Source organism: Melampsora larici-populina (genome assembly GCF_000204055.1).
Source record: "Melampsora larici-populina 98AG31 unplaced genomic scaffold MELLAscaffold_25, whole genome shotgun sequence".
Classification (NCBI taxonomy): Eukaryota; Fungi; Basidiomycota; class Pucciniomycetes; order Pucciniales; family Melampsoraceae; genus Melampsora; species Melampsora laricis-populina.
The window spans coordinates 343,394-365,307 of NW_006768789.1; the positions used below are offsets into that span (position 1 = coordinate 343,394).

General features: G+C 38.8%; 8 protein-coding genes across 8 annotated transcripts; 6 read left to right on the plus strand and 2 right to left on the minus strand.

Annotated features, from left to right (window-relative positions):
• Nucleotides 1-969: 969 nt before the first annotated feature.
• On the plus strand, nt 970-2,841 carry MELLADRAFT_88170 (uncharacterized protein; the record flags this gene model as incomplete). Its single annotated transcript, XM_007411404.1, has 5 exons — nt 970-1,579; nt 1,662-1,712; nt 1,792-2,433; nt 2,636-2,796; nt 2,839-2,841. The coding sequence occupies 5 exons, from the start codon at nt 970-972 to the stop codon at nt 2,839-2,841; spliced, it is 1,467 nt and encodes a 488-aa protein (XP_007411466.1).
• Nucleotides 2,842-3,873: 1,032 nt separating this feature from the next.
• On the plus strand, nt 3,874-5,573 carry MELLADRAFT_36991 (uncharacterized protein; the record flags this gene model as incomplete). Its single annotated transcript, XM_007411405.1, has 8 exons — nt 3,874-4,018; nt 4,133-4,222; nt 4,288-4,406; nt 4,504-4,621; nt 4,732-4,851; nt 4,925-5,065; nt 5,179-5,361; nt 5,464-5,573. The coding sequence occupies 8 exons, from the start codon at nt 3,874-3,876 to the stop codon at nt 5,571-5,573; spliced, it is 1,026 nt and encodes a 341-aa protein (XP_007411467.1).
• Nucleotides 5,574-6,315: 742 nt separating this feature from the next.
• MELLADRAFT_78142 (uncharacterized protein) lies at nt 6,316-9,967 on the plus strand (the record flags this gene model as incomplete). Its single annotated transcript, XM_007411406.1, has 2 exons — nt 6,316-6,929; nt 7,094-9,967. The coding sequence occupies 2 exons, from the start codon at nt 6,316-6,318 to the stop codon at nt 9,777-9,779; spliced, it is 3,300 nt and encodes a 1,099-aa protein (XP_007411468.1).
• A 979-nt stretch (nt 9,968-10,946) lies between these two features.
• MELLADRAFT_64276 (uncharacterized protein) lies at nt 10,947-12,585 on the minus strand (the record flags this gene model as incomplete). The annotated part of the gene is made up of 4 exons (XM_007411566.1): nt 10,947-11,316; nt 11,398-11,805; nt 11,887-12,463; nt 12,531-12,585. 4 exons carry the CDS (start codon nt 12,583-12,585, stop codon nt 10,947-10,949), a joined length of 1,410 nt encoding a protein of 469 aa, XP_007411628.1.
• Nucleotides 12,586-13,315: 730 nt separating this feature from the next.
• MELLADRAFT_107758 (uncharacterized protein) lies at nt 13,316-16,071 on the minus strand (the record flags this gene model as incomplete). The annotated part of the gene is made up of 7 exons (XM_007411565.1): nt 13,316-13,423; nt 13,528-13,710; nt 13,810-14,697; nt 14,805-15,279; nt 15,364-15,713; nt 15,788-15,997; nt 16,063-16,071. 7 exons carry the CDS (start codon nt 16,069-16,071, stop codon nt 13,316-13,318), a joined length of 2,223 nt encoding a protein of 740 aa, XP_007411627.1.
• Nucleotides 16,072-16,549: 478 nt separating this feature from the next.
• On the plus strand, nt 16,550-18,711 carry MELLADRAFT_78143 (uncharacterized protein; the record flags this gene model as incomplete). The annotated part of the gene is made up of 5 exons (XM_007411407.1): nt 16,550-17,199; nt 17,279-17,705; nt 17,784-18,010; nt 18,081-18,267; nt 18,352-18,711. 5 exons carry the CDS (start codon nt 16,550-16,552, stop codon nt 18,709-18,711), a joined length of 1,851 nt encoding a protein of 616 aa, XP_007411469.1.
• A 147-nt stretch (nt 18,712-18,858) lies between these two features.
• MELLADRAFT_56454 (uncharacterized protein) lies at nt 18,859-19,660 on the plus strand (the record flags this gene model as incomplete). The annotated part of the gene is given in 8 exon segments (XM_007411408.1): nt 18,859-19,011; nt 19,108-19,238; nt 19,266-19,291; nt 19,303-19,384; nt 19,395-19,481; nt 19,500-19,563; nt 19,593-19,612; nt 19,628-19,660. 2 exon segments carry the CDS (start codon nt 18,867-18,869, stop codon nt 19,224-19,226), a joined length of 264 nt encoding a protein of 87 aa, XP_007411470.1.
• Nucleotides 19,661-20,851: 1,191 nt separating this feature from the next.
• Nucleotides 20,852-21,725, plus strand: MELLADRAFT_64279 (uncharacterized protein; the record flags this gene model as incomplete). The annotated part of the gene is made up of 2 exons (XM_007411409.1): nt 20,852-21,547; nt 21,627-21,725. 2 exons carry the CDS (start codon nt 20,852-20,854, stop codon nt 21,723-21,725), a joined length of 795 nt encoding a protein of 264 aa, XP_007411471.1.
• Nucleotides 21,726-21,914: the final 189 nt, after the last annotated feature.

Below are 21,914 nucleotides of genomic sequence, written 5' to 3' on the forward strand. Positions count from 1 at the left end.
ATGTGTTATGAGGCTACAAGGCACATATGATTGTACTGAGTTTGACCTGATATGACATCACTATGCACTTTCTCCTCACAGTACAATCTTATCATCACTGTAATTGTGCCTTGACCCTTCTACCTCATTACCTTATGGCTGGGTTCTAACAGAATGGAGAAAAAAATCAGTGGAGATGCACACTGGTTTTGATGGCTTGTATGTAGAAGATACATGTTTTCTCCTGATGACAAAGCTTTCCCAATGTTTGATCAGTGCAACAGCAGGCTGATCCTGGTATGTTCATTGAATAATAATCATGCAGAGCCAGTTGTGGTACTGCAAGATGCAACATCAGGCCTATCAAGGTTGGAAATTAATTCATTCTTAACAGCCTCACAAGTGGATGGCAGTCCTGAGATGAACCCCCAATATGGTCTTTACGAAGTCAGCAACCCTTAATATAGCCCTATACTTCATCGTTTTTAGGACGCCCGTACACACTCTGCGCCGTTCCATTCATCACTGCCAAGACGGATATGTAGCACCGGTGATGTGAAACTAGTCATCGTGGGTATAAAAATATCGACCTCTGGTAGGGTTGCTGATCCTGACACATGCGCCATCTCGCTTCGAGAAGTGATGTAGCACCAGCTTTCAGTAAGAGACACGTTTTGCATGATCATGAAATGAGACACATCCTGCGTACTTGACATGATTTTAATTCTGGGTGTAGGACCTCGGCGGGACACTCTGAAGTCTGAATGTTGTCTTGATCGAATACATGATTACTGCGCACGGAGTTCAGAAGCACTCTGGCCACTTCAATTACCTCACAATATCCACAGACTCTCTTGTAGTGTTTCCCTCCAGTAATCATTCAACTTCAGTGGTTGATTCCGCGTCAGAGAAATTCTCGACTTCCTATTCGAGCCACCCCCGTGATAAGCCGTTATGCTACTCGTTGTGTGGTATTATTCGCTTGTGTCGATGGCTCTCGGTGCGATCACTATTACTCATACTGGTGCCCACGAAGACAGTCTCGAAGGGCTTCACGAGGCAGAGAGGCAATTACCTGCGATCCATGGACTTCAAGACCGGTGGACTGATGATCTCCCAGAAATGACTCTGGAAGCTAAAACTAAAAGATTGAAAGCAATTGAGATGTTTCAAACATCAAACAAGAAAATCATATGCGACCCGGCGCCCACCAGATGGTCAGAAATCACAGCAGCGCTAGCAACAGTTAAACATATTGTCCTACCACCAGATCTCGACGATCTTGCGTGTCTTTCCCATGCGCCACCAACACCTCATGTAGGTGTGAATAGGTTAGTCAAAGCAACGTGTAGCCTGATTGAATGTTTTGATCAAGGTGTAATAGAAGTTTGGGTGGAAGCATCCCCACTGGACCAGCTTGTAGTCATTGCACTTGAAACTTTGCAAGAAGATTATTTGTCAAGATCCGAGCGATTGTGGGGGTTGAAGGTTTTGCGGTGTATCCAAGCCTATCTTCCAAGAGGAGACCTGGAACCTATCAGGTCAAACCCGAGTACGGGACCTGTTTCTCGAGGAGCATTGGAGCTCTTTTTGACTGAAGGTTGACATTTCTCTCACCTGTTTTGAGTTTCTCGACTTTGAAAAACAAAAACTCAGTTCTCACCTCATGTTTGTGTGAACAGGACTCGATCTCACAACGATGAAAAAGCTGGCAAATGACAACATAAGTGAAGGTGAGCCTTTATCTCTACACTTCAATTATAGACAATCATAATCTGATGTGATTGGACGTCGTCATACCTCTGTCCTAAGTGCTTGAAAGGGTTGAAATTATCGTGAACATTAGGAACTACTTTGAAAATTTTGGAAAAGCCAACCTGAATGCCAACTTCATCGAGATATTCGATTCATTACTTCAAAGAAAGGGCGCAGCTGGTAGGGAGACATTACAATGGATAGCCTTGAGATGCATGCAGCACATGGTGACTCTGGGTAATTCCCCTAAAGAGACAGATTGTGTCTTTCATATACTCGAGCATATCTCAACATATAACACGGCTTGTAGAGAGCGTATACAAGATCATGTTACACGGAATGATCACTTTGGAAAAATCTATCAAGCCATTTCCGATAGATTCAAGTATCAATCTGCTGTGCGGCCCAGCATTCAAGAGTACTTTTCGCGTGAAGATGTAGATAATTACGTTGGTAACCTTCTTTTGCCTTTCATAGGCCTTTCATTGGTTCAACGTGAACACATCGAACATATCATTACTTCTTTCAAAGCTCAAGATTCTGCATTGAAAGATGGCACAGCTGAACTATACGGCCTGGATCCTGATAAAGCACAAAAGTATCGCGAAGATCAAGAATTTGTCATTGGAATCCTTTACAAAGCAAGTCCTTACATCGAGGGTAGTAGAGAGTTGCTTGATGGTGAAATTCACGTTCCCCGTGAGTCTCTTCTGTATCCTCAGAGGCAATAACATGCAGATAGCCTTGACCATGACCTCCATGTCATATATTGGGATGTTGTGTAATCAACCCCATCTTACACTAAGATGTCTTGATAAAGATGATTACGAAATTCAGAAGATATTACCATCCAGTTTTGTTGACTCTCGTAGCCTAAACTGAAACTTTTCTATTACTTTAGGAGGAAATTTGCACTATCGACCCGATTTAAATCACATATCTAACTCTGAGAACAGAAGTGCTGTCTTGTGTCCTATTTGCCTCGATGGATTTTTTGAAGGTCAAAGGGTGATCAAGTTAAAGTGTTCCAAACCTCACAAGTTTCACGAACAATGTATGAATGTAAGCTTTTAAATTTTGAATGCGTATTCAATAAATCTTTAGTAATTGAATTTAATGCTTGGAATGATTTCCTACTGTGATCTAGGCGCATATAATGAGTTCCGAAGCCAGACGTGCAGATGTATCGTGTCCTTCATGCCGTCGACGTGTATATCTCCCCATTCCAATCAGCCAACACACGTTTGAGTAGACATTTCACCTACCTTTTCACTCAAGCTCCAGGAATTCTATTGTATCTCTATCAAAACATCACACCTGCGTAGAGTTTCATGCTGGTGTAGAATTTGACAAAAGACTCTTCTACGACCTCAGAATGAGATATCCCGAGACATTTGTTCTATATAAGTGGTATTTTTGTTCTATTCCAAGAAGATGAAATCAGCATGATCATTGGGGATACAGAGTAATAAGTTTGAAATACCTACACTAAAAACATATGCAATAAGAGATGCAAACGTGACATTGAATGGTATCTAGAGCCGTTATCAACCCACCCTGCTTGATTGAATACTGAGCGTCCTGTGAGACACCTGATGTAATCTTGAACCCACCGTCCTTTGGCGCTATTCAAAAAGCCCCTTCGAATTGAGCATAGATCTTGGCATGAACATCTTTCTTTCAGGCAAGGCGTAAGGAACTTTAGGTGTCATCACTATAAGATTTGTTTCAGTCCGTCCACGGCAAGACTGCAATCGTGTAAGGATGACTTCTGATTTTCAGAGGTGCAAGTTTTCTTGCCAACAGGTGATGATTGACTCTGAGCATGTTTCCAACCTACTCTACTAAAAAATCCGAAAACCCATTCCATCTTGGAGCTGGATGAGCTGGATGAGTCAGCGGAGTCCCGACCCGTGTGCCGTGACAGCCCGCGAGTCTATGGTCACGGACTGAGGCCGCCTGCAACGGCGGAGCCATACCCGATCGGCAATGATAACGCATTGTTTTGCTCGGGGACAGCATCGCCCGAGCTTCCTGAACACTTTTTTCTACCTTGCCTCCAACACCAGCACGGCAATCCATTGCTAATTCGCCTTCAAACCGACGCGCGCGCCAGTCTCAATCCGTCCTGGAGCTCAAATGGCACCTTGTGCACTATGTCCAACTCTCGCATCATCTCCTACACCTCGGCGTGCCATCATTAAACGTCCAAAGACAGCTCAAGCTGTTTGTCGAGAATGTTTTTATCTTATTTTCGAAACAGAAATTCATAATACGATACTTGGTCTTGGATTGCAAGAAACGGAAAGAGCAATAAAGAAAATCTCGAATGCTGAAACTGGAGGATGTACTCAAAATGACAATGGTTGTGATAATGTAGTGGATCAAGTTGGATCAGGATGTCAGCAGAAGAGGTCTCAAAGTGGAAATTCGGCCAGGATGTTCAGGAGAGGTGAGAGAGTGGCAATTGCTGCTAGTGGTGGTAAAGGTCAGAACATTTGGAAAGTTTGCAACGTATCATCAGCTGTTTAATATTAATACCTATTTTTTTAGATTCTACTGTACTTGCGCATGTCATGACCACCTTGAATGAGAGGTATGACTACGGGTTAGATTTGTGTTTACTATCGATAGACGAAGGTATCAAAGGATATCGGGATGATTCTCTGGAGGTACAATCTTTTCAAACGATGTTTACGCGAAAACAAATCTTTTCCGAGACTGACAATGTTGATGATTCTTTGGCGTTCAATACGTTTTTGGTATTAGACGGTGAAACGAAACTCGTCCCAATACTCTTTACCCCTCAAAGTGCTTTCTTACGATGAACTTTATCAAGGCTGGACAATGGACAAAGTCGTCGAAAATGTTGGTCGAAAAGGAAACTGTAAATCCATTAAAAGATCTAAATTGGTCATCTTATGTCTTAATGATTATCACGCGAATGATCTGCAGAAAAATTGATCGCATGAATGGTGTTGCTGTTTGAATTATTAGGTACATTTTGTGGTGTATTCAGAAGACAAGCTTTGGATCGAGGCGCCAATATCTTAGGTGTGGATCACATTGTAACAGGTCATAATGCAGATGATATTGCCGAAACAGTTCTCATGAATGGTGAGCCACTTTGACACCTTCTAAGCTTCGTACTCCAAAGTTTTATTGATCTTCCAAAAATGCATGTCAATAGTTTTACGGGGAGATATCGCTCGGTTAGAGAGGTGCACGGAAATTACAACGGGCGGAGTCACTTCTGGTATGGGTGGTATCCCAGTGAAGAGAAGTAAACCTTTTAAATATGCTTATGAAAAAGAAATTGTGATGTATGCGTGTGCGTATGCCCAATTACTCCTTTTCTCCCTACCTTCATCCACCTTCAACTTCGAAATTCTTAATGACAATCTGCCTTTATCATATACCGTATATCATTTGTGGGCATAATAGATTTCAAAAAGCTGGATTATTTCTCAACAGAATGTACTTATTCACCGGAGGCGTACCGTGGTCACGCCCGAGCTTTAGTCAAAGAGCTTGAACGCATCCGACCTTCTTCAATCCTTGATATCATCTATAGTGGTGAAGCGATGGCAGGTGCGGTGAAAACAGATGTCAAGCGACCCACACAACGTTGAGTGACCCCTTTCACTAGCTCGTGCTATATCTTATCTTAATCCAGCCGAAGCAAATCAAGGACAAGGCTAAAATCATCTGTTGGTTTGATTTTTTTAGAATCTTGTACACGTTGCGGCTCTTTGTCCAGTCAGCTTATATGTCAGGCTTGTGCTCTAGTGGATGGACTCAATGCTGGGAGTACTACAGAGTCAGGATCTGTAAAATAGTCACACCAAATCACTCAACTTGAAATATACCCTCTCTAGACTGTACTACAATGAGGCATTGCTCATGTACAATTGTGTACATACTTCGATAATCTTGTTCATACAGACCTTTTCAACTCTTGTTTTCATCTTAGAATATATCATTTGGAATGTGCTTCTATTGTAAGCCATCCAGTTTCAGCTTTTGTGTCATGGAAAATATGAACTCTTGTTCTCATATGTATTATGAAATTAAGAGGGATAATCTGAAATCCACCCGAAGAAATTCAAGGAAGATAGTTGTTTTTTTTACTATGCAACAAGCAATCTTGACAGCGGGAGTGTTCAAAGAACTACACCATCATGTTTGTCATTCAATTTCCAGTCCTAACTCGCATAGGATCTGATTCAAGGTGATAAGTTCTATTCTTTGGTTGAGGTTGATATGCATAAGTGCTTGTTATTGAAAATGCCGTGAAATCATGTTCAACACTCCAGATACATCGAATAGCTTTTCTTCAGCCTCTGCTCCATCTCAAGATTGCGCTGGAGAACAAGCCATTGAGGCTCGTGGTGAGATCTAGTGAGAAGTGTCACATAGCTATTGGGCTTGCAAGGATATAGCTGTGAAATCTCAGTGACAGGTTAAGTTAAGTTTTGCAACCATGAATTTCGAGTTTCTGCAAATTTGTCGTCTTTTTGCTAAATCAGTTTGCTCAGCAATTGGAACGAGAATAGGAATGAAGATAAAAACAAAAACAGAATGACCTCAAGACGATCACTGAAGATTGGATTAATCGAATCAAAAAGCAATATCAAATCAATCAATCCACAACCACAACCACTTTCACCTTCATCTCAAGCTCTTTGGAATTCATTTGAACCCGTTGCCAATCAACTTATCTCAATCTATGGTGCATTTTACAATAGGTCTCACAATCTAGAATCAGCTAAGAGATGGGAAGCTCTTCGGGCACAAGGTTACAAACCTGCTAAACGATCTCCACTCGATTTAAGGTGGTGGGAAGAAGAACGTCGAAGAGGTAGGGTTCAACCAGATCATCAAATCAGTTGGCCTCTTCAAGCTGCTCGCTCAGGTCGACAACGTACAAAACCTTTGACGCAAAGGTCTTTCAGCTCCATTACTTCATCAAAGCTGAATGATGTCTCAGGCTCGAAAATTTCAACGACTATGATTCGTAAGGGTTCTCCCGATATTTTGGATCTTGCCAGGAGTGCCACCGAATTTGGTTTACCAGATTTTGACTATGGTGGTCTGGATTCTGATTCGATTGGGGATTCAATTCCCTTGGTTCGAAAGCCTGGCGCGAAAGGAATCTCTGGTTTACAACCTGGTAGCTTTATCGAATTACGTAGGTCAGTCAAACATACTAAAGCTTCCACCTAAACAAACATTGATTAGTAGTATTCTATCAATACTTATTCAACTTTTCACTTTGTACCCTTCCTATTCTTCCTTCACTCTATGGACAGATCGCCTGACATGTGATTCTCCTCTTATCAATAATACTCCTAACAAGAGCTAATCAATCTGAGATGGGTATCGTAGTGAGTATCATTGGAAATGAAGTAGTATACGTTAATCGATCAGGTGAAATTCGACTCAACAGTTTAGACAATGTGATGTACACCATGCACAACATTGTGGATAGTTCAATTGCCAAGAAAGCTGCCGATGCTGAAAACGTGTTGGGATCAATTACTACTTCCGTCTTGTCGACATCGCAAAGTGAATTGGAATCAGATCCATTGGACGAAAAGGCTGTCGCAATCACAGAGGCTCGCAAACATTGCTGTCGAACCTTACGAGTGACTGAAGCTAAACTTGATCGATGTCATGCTATCTTGACCAAAGCTGGTTCTTATGACCTTTATAATCACTTCAAACATCCTGATCGAACAAAGACAGCTCGACTTTCCACTGAGCAGGCCCTTCGGTTCTTATTAGGAAGACAGCATTCTCAAGATGAACTCATGCTCTTTGCTCTTCATCAACAGCTGATGGCCAATTCCGACTTGTTCATCGCCAATGCGCGTGATATGCGCGATCATTCAGCCTTTTCTTTACAATCCGAGGATACCCTTGAGGCTTTGTACACGGTTCGAGATTGGGTAGCAAGCGATTCGACTGAGCTAAAGTCATTTGTTGAAAAAGCTCGGCATGTCATCAACACCAAGCGTAGTTTACAGGATCCTTCAGAAACTTCCAATCCTCTCCGCCCTGTCACTGATCTATGTTCTGCCTGGACGGCTTCCGATCTTCTGATCATCAAAGTTTTTCGTACGATTGCAATCACTGAACGTATGATTCAAGATCAACCTTTGAGCACTATCGTGGCGGCGATTTTGAAGAAGATTGGACTTTATGATAAGCAGGCGATGATAAAGACCTGGCCTGCGCTCACCTTTGATAGGTTTGGAGCTATTGTCTTATTACGTGACATCGGAGTATTGCTACCCTGGCAGAGTGTGGGGCTTTGGGATCCAAGTCTAGATATCGAGTCACGATATCGTACCTACACCACTGCCAAGGCAAACCCAAAGAATCGTGATTTATCTGGTACAACACCAAAGCGAACATCTATGAATAGGACGCGAAGTCCTACATTAGCAGTTGACCCGTCTGATGTCTTGCGACATGATTTTGGAGACTTACCGGTGTATATAATTGATGATCCTAATGCTGAAGAACTTGATGATGGCGTTTCAATTGAGCTAGTTGAAAGCTCGTCTGATAACCCCCAGGCTTGGGTGCATGTTCATATCGCTGACCCGACCACTTCTCTAGATCCATCCCATTCAATAGCTTTAGAAGCTCGAAAATACTTGGAAACGCTCTATATGCCTGGTTTCACTTTACCCATGCTACCTGCTGGCTTCATCAAAACCAATAAACTAAGCTTAGGCGTTGCTGGTGGACAACGTACACTGACCTTCAGTGCTCTCCTTGACAAAGCTGGCAATATAATTCAATACAAGATCCGCCCAGGTTGGATCAATTGTACTAAACAGACTACCTACGATGTGGTCACTACTATTCTCGATGGGAAACCGCCATCACCTCAGCCAAAGCTTACCATTGGTCAACCTCCAGAATGCAACCCTATGGATGCTCGCCCAACCCTCAGTTTGGAACAACTCGATGCTGATGATCACTCACGACTCAAAAATCTTGCTACCTTTGCATCAGCACTGACTCGTCGCCGTGTAGCTGATGGAGCGCTCGGTTGGAACTTACCCACTCCGTCTGTTACGCTCCATTCGAATCCGAGTGTCCAACCTGTCTTTGGCATCGCACCATCCCCACAGCTCTCAACTGGCACACCAGCAGTGACAGTATACCTACCAAGACCGATCATGGATCATCGAACTCACCAATGGGGTACTAGTTCGGCCCAACAACTAGTTACCGAATTCATGATTCTCGCTGGTCGATTAGCAGGTCGACTTCAGAGCGAGATCAATTCTGAATGGTTTCTACTGCCATTTCGAACTCAAGCACCACCGGAGCAAGCCGATTCATTAGGCAACCTAGAAGCCTTGAGACTCCTTCGTCAACAAATCTCACCCATCACAGGAGTAGTGAGCCCATTCATCTTTCAAAAAGCTAAAGTGAAATTATTACCAGCCATGCATAATTTGAAACCTCATGTACATTCACCATTAGGAATTTCAGATGAGTATGGATATTGTAAAGTGACTAGTCCATTAAGAAGGTATAGTGATTTAATTTCACATTGGCAAATCAAAAGAGCTTTACTTCGATCAAAAGGATTAAAAGAATATGATGATCATCAAGAAGTTTTGAGTGAGAAAAGTATGATGGGATTGATTGATAGAATTGATAGAGAAATTAAACCGTTTCAAATGTTAGAAAAGAAATTAAATCGAAGTTGGATTAGTTATCTGATTGAAAGACTTTCGATTCAAGATCATCATGAATTCAAATTAAGAGGAGTGATTATGTCTGAAGCCATCTTGGTTAGGTTTACAAATCGTTGGACTATGAAAGTTTATTTAATCGAATTAGGTATTAAAGCTTCTTTAGTGATTAAAGAAAGAGAAGATTGGTTTGGAGAAGTAGAAGAGGGGAAAAATTTGATTGGATTATGTTTACCTGTGAAGATTGTACATGTTAATGGAGATGATCATTTGGTTGTTGAAGTTGTAAAGGAAAGGATGAATGAGATGATGATGATGGTTTAGAAGAATTGATGATGTTTTCATTTTTTTGGCCAAAATGGCTGTTTTTAAAGATCATGGGCATATTGAATGGTAATCTGTTCAACCTTGTTGAGTCATTTGTCATGAAACTCTTACTTTTTTTTGATCCATCATCTGTGATCGAGTTGCATAGAGGTATCAAAATAATCTAATCATGATTTGAACCCAATAAAAATGTTGAGGCATAGTAATACACTTTGATCCTTTTCTTGCCTTTTTTAATCAAAGGTGATAAGTATGAGAGTTGTAGTGAATCATTGTGATGATTCTGAAATTTTGACTACTCAGTGAACTGATGGTACAAGATTTCAACTTTGACTTGGAAGTTTATTGTTTTTTGAAAAAGAAATATGAATTCAATTATTAGTTGATTAGAAAGTTCTTCAAAAACAAGTATAAAGTGTAGTGTGATGGGTGTCAATAACGGCATTGGCCGAAAAAAAATCATTTTACAAAAACCACTGCCTCCAATGACGTTTTGCTACCAACCCCCTCAATATTGGCACACCCTGTGAACAGCTCACTTAAGCAAATTCTGGTGAGAAATCACATTCTGCAAAATTTAGAATGTCTATTTGGTGGGGCATGTTACATTTTTACATTAAAAAATTTACAAAATGTGATTTCTGGTCAGAAATTCCCTCAGTGAGCGTGCCCTGAGGGTCTATACTTTTCTGTGATCTCAAGATGTTCCAGTTCTTTCTTATCAGCTCTGATATCAAATATAAATTTTTCATTGTAAGGATATCATTGTTCCAAGGACCAATACCATTAGTTTCAATTTTGGTACCTTACTGATGCCATCAAATTGGAACATAGTCCCATGATTTGATCATGTGTGGTGGCTAACTAGGCCTAAAAAGCATGAAATGTTGAACCAGATTTACCAGGAGTGGCTTCATGATGCATTGAAAAAAAAATGAAAAAAACAGTTTGATAAAGGGTCCACTGATGATAATTATAGTCATTGATGTGAGAATCCCAAATTGAACAAATTTTTATGTCTAATATGCAAACTAATATCTCCAATATTAAGCTTATTCTGAGTTGATGTCATTTTTTTGCTTGCGTGAATGGATGATAATTATGGTCATTGATGCCAAATTGAACAAATTTGATGTCTAATATGCAAACTAATATCTCCGAAGATTAAGCCGACTCTGTGTCGATGTCAATTTTTTGCTTGCGTGAATGTATCAAGTATAACTGATCACATTTATCAAGAATCAGATTGGCATGTTCGTCATCAAACCAACGTTGATAACCTTCTGTTTGATGATTGGATTCTAATACAACATACTCTCCTCCTATCCGATCACATCGAGCACCCATTCGAAACGGATAATCTTCACCACCTATCAGATTCCCTAATTCTATTGTTGAAGGACCTAAACTTGCAAAGGTCCAAACTAGACCGGCTTTATAGGCTGATATCACATGATGAGATGAACCAAAGAATGTTCGTACAAGGTAAAAGGTCATTAGCATGGCATAATCTAGAAAGACTCCCACAATTTGCCTGTCAATAGATCCAAATTCAAATAAGTCACATTTTCAGAAATCAAGGGTTGGGTCAAGAATTGATAATCAACATACTCACGTAAACATATTGCCAGCCACGATGCCGGGATGAGCCACCAAACTCACCACTCTAGGTGAACTTGCGGTTTGTGGAGTACCCACTTTGGTTTCCTCTTTCTTCACATCTGCCTCGTACTTTCGAATCACTGAATTAAAAGCCCATCCTAATAATCCTACCTGATACTTTGTACTTTGATAAGCCTGATCACTCTCCAAACACTGATAATCTTGAGGATCAAAGTATTTGGCTAATCCGTCCAATGAACCAGTCCAGATGATCCGAGCTGGCAGAGTAGAAGGAGTACGAGCCAGGAGTGGTAACGAGAGACGTGCAAGTAGGTAATGACCAAAGACATTAAGTTGCCAGGTGTAACCCAACTTATCATCTGTCTCTTCTGAACGACTTTCTAGCATATAATCTGGATATCTATCCTTGGAGAACGTCAGTAAATCATAGAAGGTAAAACCGAGCCTTAACAAAGATCTCCATGACCTACTACGCACTCACGTCAAAGCTTCCACCAAGTTTCGGACCATACCACGGAAGACCTTTATCCAATCCAAACCGATAAACGTACCACCACCAGCATTCAAAAGAAGATGAGATAGATGACCATATTGTAGTTTAACCTGATCAACAGCTTTAAAAATCGAATTCAGATTACTAAGATCAAGTTCAAGAAATTCGATTTTAAGATTCTCTAACCAAAGTTGACGATAAGTTTGAAAACTAATGATTTCAACTTGACCCGTCAATCGATCAATAAAACTAAACGAAGTAACTGATCGATCATCTTGATTTTCAAATTTAAACAATCGATTTAATTTCTTTAAAAGCTCATCACGTGCATCTTGAGCTTTTTGTCGATTCCGACAACCTAACAAAAGAGTCAATCCATTAGGAGTAGCATAAACTGATTGGAAATCTTCTTCTTCTGACGATGATTGAAGTGATAATGATCTTAATTGATGGTTTTCATTCGAATGATTAAATAAATTTAAAAGTGAGATATCAGATTGAGTAGGTTGAGATAATTGATATAAGATTCTTAAACAAATTCCAAATCCTACGGCTCCATTAGCACCTAAAAAAAACTCATCATCTCAGTCATATTCATTTAGGATCCAATCAAGCTTCAAGGTAAAACTCACCAGTCAGTAACATCACAGGTGCTGGGGGGAAACGGGCGCTCTCGTCGACTGCCATTATATTTATTCAAGAGGTTTCTGATTGAGACTCTAAAGTAAAAGGGGCTATATCAGCATATGGAAAATTGAAGAAACGACGTCACTTTCACTGAAGATTACTGAGAACCGGCTTTGACCCCGCCTTGGGTCATCTGTACTGGCCCTGACTCTAGGCCCGGAGCATACACCGGGGCAATCAGGGCCACTCCCGGAAAAGTTGACAAGTCATTTTTCCTTTCTCTCAGCCTGCGAAGCTTTCACAATTCTTGGTCTTTCTCAAAGTCATCATGATAAGACAAAGCCTTAAAAGTTAAAGACGGCTATCAAATCATGCTCCAAGACCCAATGATTCTAATAAACTTCTCAATAAGCTCAATTCAAGAAAAAAACCCATTTCGAAACCTCATTAAAAAGGAACCAATCACCAAATATCTAATCAACTTAAACCTCACCAAAAACCAACAATCTTAAAAGAAACTGTGTACATATATGTGTAAAAATGAAAACTTCAAATGATTCAACTTCAAGTCCAAAGAAACAAAAAAAATAAACCCACTCCATATACCATGTAAATCATCAATTCAAGAAACTCATCATAACCTATGTATATCCACCACAAAGATTTCTTTAAAATCAATCTTTTTAGTGTTTTTTTTTTGTAAAAAAAACCCTCTTCTGAGAAACAAAAGTTTTTTTTGCAATTTTGATAATTTCAATCAATCTTTTTTTCTGTTTTTTTTTTTGTTTTTTCAAACCTTTAATCCTTTACGATACTCAATAAATCCCAATACATTCATCAAACAATCCTCAGCAACAGACCTAAACTTGAAATCTTTTCTCTTATCAATCTTCTTAACCTATTCCATCCCCATCGTCCCCCCAAAAAAACCATCAATATTTCCTCCCACCAAAAAAAAACAAAAATAGAAGAAGAAAGAAAGAAAGGAAAAAAAAGACAAACCAAGTTTTTAATCATCGGAACCAAGTCGATCAACCGGTTCAAAAACTTCAAATCCCTAAACACTTTCACATCATAACTTGATGTTTCATCAGAGTAAAGATCCAAGACCCCATCCAAGGCATGAATAACCAACAAAGGAGTCTTAGAATCACTAATGATTTCCATTAATTTCATTCCGATCACCTAAACCCCCCACCACCACCAAAAAAAAACCAAAACAAAACGAAAAATTCCAATTAGTTTTTTTTTTTTCAAGAAAAATCAATGGAAAAGAAACTCAACTTGATTTTCTTCAACCGTGATCGATGCACAAGACCCAACAACGCTCAAGACCGAAACCAACCTAGACCGAACCTCAACCCCCACAAATTCGTCATCCAACAAGTTCAACAACCCCTCAATAAGTGAATTAGATTGACGTTGTAGAACCAGTTGAACGGCATCAATCCGAACCAAACTCCAAAGACATGTGACAGCCGGTAAGATCAACGGTGAAGTAGATGATCCATTAACGATCTGCAAGACCAATTTCCAAGCGACATCCAAGTCTTGATCATTCAAGATCTTACTGGTAGATCCAGTTCTTTCAAGTGTGATTAACAAATTATTAATCGATTGTAAGGCACGAGTATGGATTCCGATCACCAATTCTTGGATAGTCTGAGGCATCAAATCATCTTGACTTCCATTTTCGGCTGCTGTAGGAATCGTATGAGTTGGAAGATCAGGGGTTTGGATCGGTTGAGAAAGTTTCATGAATGAATGAAATAGTTTCGAGAATTGATTGGATGGGATCTGGTCGATAGGAAGAGCAGTGGGGTTCACTAGATCTTCGGTTTCGGATCCGTTGCCCATCTCTTCATCACCATCATGATCTATCTTTTTAGTTGAGTCAGGCACCAAAGCTTCCCTCATCTCTGTATCATCATCGTCATCTTCTTCATCGTCATCTTCTACCATATCATCTTTGGCTTCCAAGTCTTCAGGGTTCGGGTTTGTTTCTTCTTCGGTTTGGAACCCATCAAGTGTTGCACACCATTCCCCTAAGAGCTCAAGTGATAGTTGTAAAGTAGTCAAACGTCGTTCAGCAGATTCGAGGAGTAATTCTTCAGAACTTGGAGCTTTGACTGATGCTTTTGCTAAATTAAGGTCTGACAAAGGTATAGGAGGCTAAGTGAAGATCACATTGACAAAATCAACATCAGTAAAATTTATCAGAAGTGGAAAAAAAGATGAAAAAAGGAGATCAGAACAGACCAAAGATTGCTAAAACTTACGAGAGAAAGAAAAGCCTTAGAAGCTTGGTGATACAGATCACTTAGATCAAGATCCAAGAATTGGAACAAATGATTAGGTAAAAGGTGATCATCATACATCGATTTGAATGAAAGTCGATTAGGATGTTTAGTTTGAGAAACGATATTCCTTAAAATCCCAACCAAATAAACTTTCAATAACTCTAATTCTTCTTGGTCTTCAGTAGATCTTTTGATAGGTTGTTGATTGATTTTAAAAAGAACCAATAATGGATCAAGTTGAGATGAAATCTGTCTGATGAGCTTGGGATCATCTTCTGTTAAGGTATATAAACATTGGATCGAAACTAATGTTAAGCTTGTGCTTGGAGTCGAGGTTTGGTCTTGAGCATTAGAGATCCCTAGACGATCAACGTAGAGTTGAATGATTCGGAATAAGAATGGAACTAATTCGGTTATAGCACCAATAGCTTTAAACAATTTATTAGACGTTTCACTTTTTTTATTGTAGGCAAAGTGGTGAAAAAGTTCATCAGATCAGGATTTTTCATTGAAATTTTTCAAACCAAAGATCACTTACGCTAAAGACCAAAGAATGACCAAAACGTTTTCCGCAATCATTAAATCATGTAACAGAAACCCATCAAAGCGATTAAACCAAACCAAAAGCAAAGCCTGTAAAGGAATCAAGATGCCTTTATTGAACATCTCACCACAAACATCATCACCACCTTCGATAACTAAGTTTCTTAAGGCGCTTGTAGTTTCAATCATGATTTGAGGATGTGATTGGTCTGTGTTTAAACGTTCGATTAAAAGGTTCACTAGGTTTTTGGATTGTAAAAGTCTTCTTGTTGAAGATGATGATAGAATTAGATTCGAGATGGCTGCTATTGACCATACTCTATCAGCTGGAGTTTCGGATCTTACCTATGATTTAATGTACGAAAGAATATCGTTAGTGTGGTGGATTGAGTTTGATTTTTGGAAGAATGTTGACTTACATGATCGATGATGGCAAGTGATGAATCTCTTTGTTTTGGTTTTGATTTTTTTGATTTGGTTTTAGATAGTTTTGTTTCATTAGTGGTTGATGGTGTGGTTGAAATTGAGTTTGATGGTTCTTGTGATTGGTCTTGTTCTTGATGATTAGATTGAATTGGTCCAGTGGATGCTTGTTGTCTTGCAGATCTGATTCGTTTTTTATATTGAGCCTTATCAAACATTCCACCATTCCATCAGATAGTACTCTATGAGATTATGATTGAGATTCACTTACTTTTCCCATCTTGGTGATCAAGCTAATGTTCTTGACTGTCTTTGGTATTTTTGCTCAGCCAATTGGAACACTTTTTTTGAATCGAATGTGGTTCAAAGATTTCAATACAGCTGTTAGGTTTACACAACCTGACTATCCTCGGACCGTATTCCCGGTTCTTGCGAGTCACCCAGTCACTCGGTCACTCGGTCACTTGTTCTGATTCTGATTCTGATTCTGATTCTGATTCTGATGGCTCGCTCAAAGAAAGGCTCTTTAACTTGGATAAATATCAGCTTTACCCCTTGCAATTGATTGTGGGATTGAATCTTTCTTCATTCTCAGCGCTACTCCAAGCGGTTGATGTCCCATTGATTAAGGAGAGCTTGGAAGATTAGTCCAGAATGTGAATTTAGACGCGACAAGTCACGTGACAGACAAGTTGATGAGCGATTTGAATGAAAAAGCTTTTTTAGATTTCCATTCAAGTTTGAAATTAATTTCAAAAATGTTATCAACAACACCATCATCATCATCGTCAACAGAACAGTCAAGAGGACATACTGAACCCACTCAAGCAATACCCAAACCACTGATAAACAACACTCAACAATCTATCAATCATGAAGAACAACAACAACAACAACCAACTCCACCTGACATACCAGTTCATATCACCTTACTATACTTGACCCATCTACACCTCACCACAGCTTCCAAGATATCCAGAACCTTAATGACCAGACCAAGCTATTCATACCAACTATTTGGAACCCCATCAAAACCAAATCCAACAGAAACAGAAACACATCAATCCCACATCATTCAATACCGACGCCATATCTTGATAGCCATCAATTGTCTTCGTTCGATTCTCTATGGATCAGAATCACTTCAGATCCCAATCCAATTCAAGTTCAATGCATTAATTTGGTTAATCAAAATCTTGATTAATGAAACTCATTCTAATCGTTATCAACTTGATCAATTGGTTCAATATGGTTTTTTAATCATTAAGAAATCAGGCTTACAACTTGATCATGATTCTAGGTTCGAGTTAACCGAATTAGATATCTTGATTTCGTTGCAAGATTCTACAATTTCTTTTAGACAAATTAAAAAACAAGTCGAAAGAGCCATTGAGTTGACTTATCAAAAGTGAGTTGATTTATTCTTCTTTTGCCTTCATTTCGTAATCTTTTGGTTTGATTAAACTTTTGGGGGTTTTTTTCTTTAGGAATGGTTCAATTCATGCTAAATCTATTAAATGGTACTATCGTTTTCAAATCTTATACATCCAAATCAATTCACCAAAAGATTATTCATCAACCCAAGAAACGATCCAAAGCGTTCTAAAAACCTCACTTACAAGGGGAGATCAAGAAGTTCATATATTATTTAAAGCTATTGAAATCAAATTAGCATTAGACCATTCACTCTTTACATTAGTAGGAGACTTGGTTGATTCGATTATCAAATTGGTGGGATTCAAACCCAATGAATCATCAACTACTTTAAAGCTTTGTAAACCTTTGGAAAGTTTTTTGGTGGTGTTGATTGGTTTTTATTATTATGAGATGGGTGAGATTGAACTGGGAAAAGAATGGGTTGCTTATCTTTATCGGATCATTGAGGATCTTCAATTAGACAATGGATCATTTAAAGTCAGTCGTTCAATTCAAATTGGCTAATTCACTTGGATTTTTGGCTTACTCACTTGGATGTTTTTGGATTTTCTTTAGGTTTTTATCGATTCTTCTGTTCTGCCAAATCATTCTACTGTTCAAATCGACTCACCTTTTACGAGAAAGTTTGGTCAGATCTCAATGTTAGATGAAGAGATTCGAAACGAACCGAAATCTGATGTTGCCAAAGACTTTATATGGGTGAAATTGATGCCAATCGAATTGATTCAAGCTTTAGTATCTTTGATCTCTGCATCAATCCATTTGGATGCGTATGGAAAACGGTAAGTCGACATTCCCATTAACCAGTTCTTCTCTATCTAAATTTAACGCGTTTTTTTTGCATTTTTTTAGGCCAAAGGCTTTAACATATCTTAATGAAGGAATCCAAAAGATTGATGAATTCTTGATGAAAGGAATCAAAGTTCGATTTTCAGAGATGTCAAATTGTATTCAAAGATTAATAAGGATGAAGATTGAAGGAATCTTAATGATGAGTCAAATGTCGATTATCCGATCGAATTTCTTACTAGCTGATCAGGTCAGTTTAAGCTTTCCTCATAAAAGTTTTTCCTTTCAGATATAATTTTAATCAAACAAATGGATTTTTTTGGGGGGGATTTAGAACTTATTAGACCTGATCCGAATCACAACCTTAACCCAACAATGGCCAAGATACGCATCGAGAATATGTTTTTTAAAAGCCATGTTATCACAATCAACTATGAACTTCTCGTTGGCTAAACAATCACTTTCAAGTTCATTAAGGTTTCTTAAACCTCTTTCGATTCAAATTAGAAAACAAATCAAAGTCTTGGTGATCACTACTTCTTTGATGTTAGAGATTGATGAAGTTGATCATTCGAATCAATGTCAGGAATGGTTAGAAGAATTAAAGGCGTTTGAAGGTGTTTCGAACCGAAGTAGAATCGCTTTGGAAATCGTATTAGCTTTGAAATGTGGTGAAATCGTTAGAGCAAAGTGAGTGCCCCCCAAAAAAACAAAAAAAAACAAAAAAAAGGAAAACTGATTGTTTGAAAAATCGAAAGACATCATTTTACAAATGCATTAAACGAATCGAATCGACAATCCAATACACATCTAAAGACGATCTTATTAGGGTTATTAGGAAACTTGTTTATGAATACTCGACCTGATCAAGCTTTGAAGATGTTAAGAGCTTGTTTTAAGGCTTCTAATGGGTTTAGAGATCCGAATTCTTTGGGGTTTAATCCAAAGGTTGGGGTTCCTGGTTTAGGACTTTGGTCTGGTTTGAAATTATTAGGTTTGCTTTGTCTTCTTCTTCTTCTTTGGTTTTCGTTTTCGGTTTCTTTTGGGTGATGGGGTTCTGATTTTCTTTTTGGTTTTTGGGCGGTTGTAGAGATTTATGAGAATGGGATGGCCGGTGATGGGGGTGATGATTGTGAGGATATCATTCGGCAACAGATTGAGTTGAATCGAGATCATGAGATTAGTTTGAAATCGATTCCTTATCTTTGAAAACACTCTTTAAAACATCCAGATCAATATCGAAATTAAAATCAACATTATCATCAATATCAACATCAACATTAACATCAACATCAATATCAAATTTAACATCAACATCAATTTAAATCAAGGTCAATTTAAATCAAGGTCAATTTAAATTAAATTAAATCAATTGAAATCACTTTAAATCACTTTACAAACCAGAACATTGTAATCTTATTTATGTATTACTTAACTTTTGTTTATATCATTTATTTATTTATTCATCTTTTACTTTTTTCCATTTTTGTTCTTAAGTTGGATTTAGATTTAGATTTTTCTGGGGGGTGGATTTCTTTTGTATGAATTAAGAATGGGTTTTTGGTTTTTGAGTCTTCATGGTTTTTCATGGTTTTTTATATCTTATTATACATATAACCAAGATGAAATGATGCTGAGCTTAAATATGATTTTTGGTATGGTTTGAAACAGATTGAGTTCTGTAGGTTTATTTCTTCTTATGAGTACAATTGATCTTGAAAACCGTTTCAACATGGATTAGGTGTAAGTGGGATTCTGATCCAGAGTGGATGTGAGTATTAAGAAATATATGACTTGGTTTAATCGATGGTGATTAGGTAGAATTCTATGTATGCTTCCCTCAACTTAACCAATCACTGTAGGTGAAAGGATTTAACTTTTTTTTGGGATCTATCAGTCATAAATTGTATATTTCTTCATCTATACATATCACCGTTGTATCACATTTTTTCAATGGGAGCGTTTTTCACAACGGGATCATTGTCGTGAAGTCCATTTCCAAGCAAGAAAGCAGAAACAATGAGCATTATGATTTACTTCAGTCAATGTCACGGAGGAAACCAGAATTGAGGAACAAAAGGAAAGCTATACAAATTTAATAGCTGAACGGCAGTGATCATAATGACCTGGGGCAGATAGAATTAGGTATCAAGACAAAAAGGAAAGACAATCAAACGCAAAGACTTATCAATCGATTTCTCATCTCACAAACACTCTCATAGATGATAGCACCAAAAACCAATCCCTTGAGCTGATAAAAACTAGACTCGGACTGGCTCATTGAGTGAAATCTGGTCATTTGGGCATTGAGGCTTCAACTTTTGTTTGGAATCAGTGAACAGTTTATTGGGTTAGAAAACATGATGTATCTCAACTTCAATAGCTGGCAATGTGTTGCAATGTAAAGCTGGATCTGAACTCAAAGGGAGTCTTGTTACCACTGCTGAGCGCCCAAGACAAGTTGTATATGATGTTTTGCTCACCTCCAATTATATATGGCGCAGCGCGGTCTGGAGGTTCTTAGAAATGGAGTGTAAAAGAAAAAAAGACATATTCTGAACCCAACCGCTTCATGTGCCTTACACCCACCAGATACTCAGCGCACTCAACCTGATGACAAGGAATTTTCGAGGCACACGCGGACATGGCGCTATCCAGAGCTATCATTTCCCTCTAAACCTTCTTTCTTTCTTTCTGCCCACATTCATCACTTCGAAAAGAAAATATCTCTTGATCAACATCAACAATACCAGCCCAGACTCCTCCTTCACACCTTTCAAATCTTTGGCAACCATCATATCTTATACATCACATCTTAACATTATCAAATCATCATGACGTCACCATTACTCATGACTATGTTCGCCGAGGTTCAAGACATTTACGCTCGCTTAAAAACTATTGCAAGACCCGATGGACCAGAAACCATGGAGTTTTATGTTGAGGCACTTCTCTCACTTTCCACCGAGGTCATTCATCCTACAATAAATGATGTGAAGCCTCAGTCCCCTGGCGGCGCGCATATCGACCCTCTCTTGCTTTCAGACATCGCACCCCCGACAGTCGTAGGTTCACAGTCAGAGGACTCAAAGGATGATGAAGTCATGGTGTTGGAAAAGTCTGACACCCAAGATGCTGGCCAAGGCAGTCAAACAAATCCTAGCTCGATAGTCAGCCACTCGAAGCCTACAATCTCACTCTCCGATCATGCAAGCAAGATGGATAACTCATCTTTTGCAATCGAAACCCAAGCTGAGGCTATCTCAGATACTCTTCTACAAGTGAACACCAATAATTTACAAAAAAGAAAATTCACTTCAACCATACCTGACCTTAAAGATAAGAAAAACTCAAAGCAGAAAACAAGCAATTCACCACCAAAGCTACCTTGCTGTTCTCAACATTCAACTTCAAATTCGATTTCCCAAGATCTGATCAAAGATGAACGCGCTTCGTTAAGTCCACCATCGAAATTGAAACTACAGATTTGTTTTGCTAATCAAATAAAGTATGGTACGAGAACACCGGATGTAAGTGGCTTGTAAGAGTATACAACTTAAAAGTTTTCATTTAACTTATTGATTTTCACTGATGATACTGAGTCTGTAGGAACTAGATTTTAAAGAGAACCTTATCTGTGGTGGTTCCTTGGGACCGGTTGTAAATGATGAAACTCATAGGAATTTAATCGAAGACAAATCTTCATAGGTTCACTTTGATTTTGGTCAAGGGTTCAATTTGAAAATTTTGGTATGTTAGAAATTAGCATTTTTGTTCAGTATCGATATTTTTAACATCTTCTATCTCACTTGAATCTGATTCTCACTGGTTCACTTTACAGTCAAACCCATTCAAACTCAAACGTGATAACATTCTTACTTAACTCAGCTTAACTCC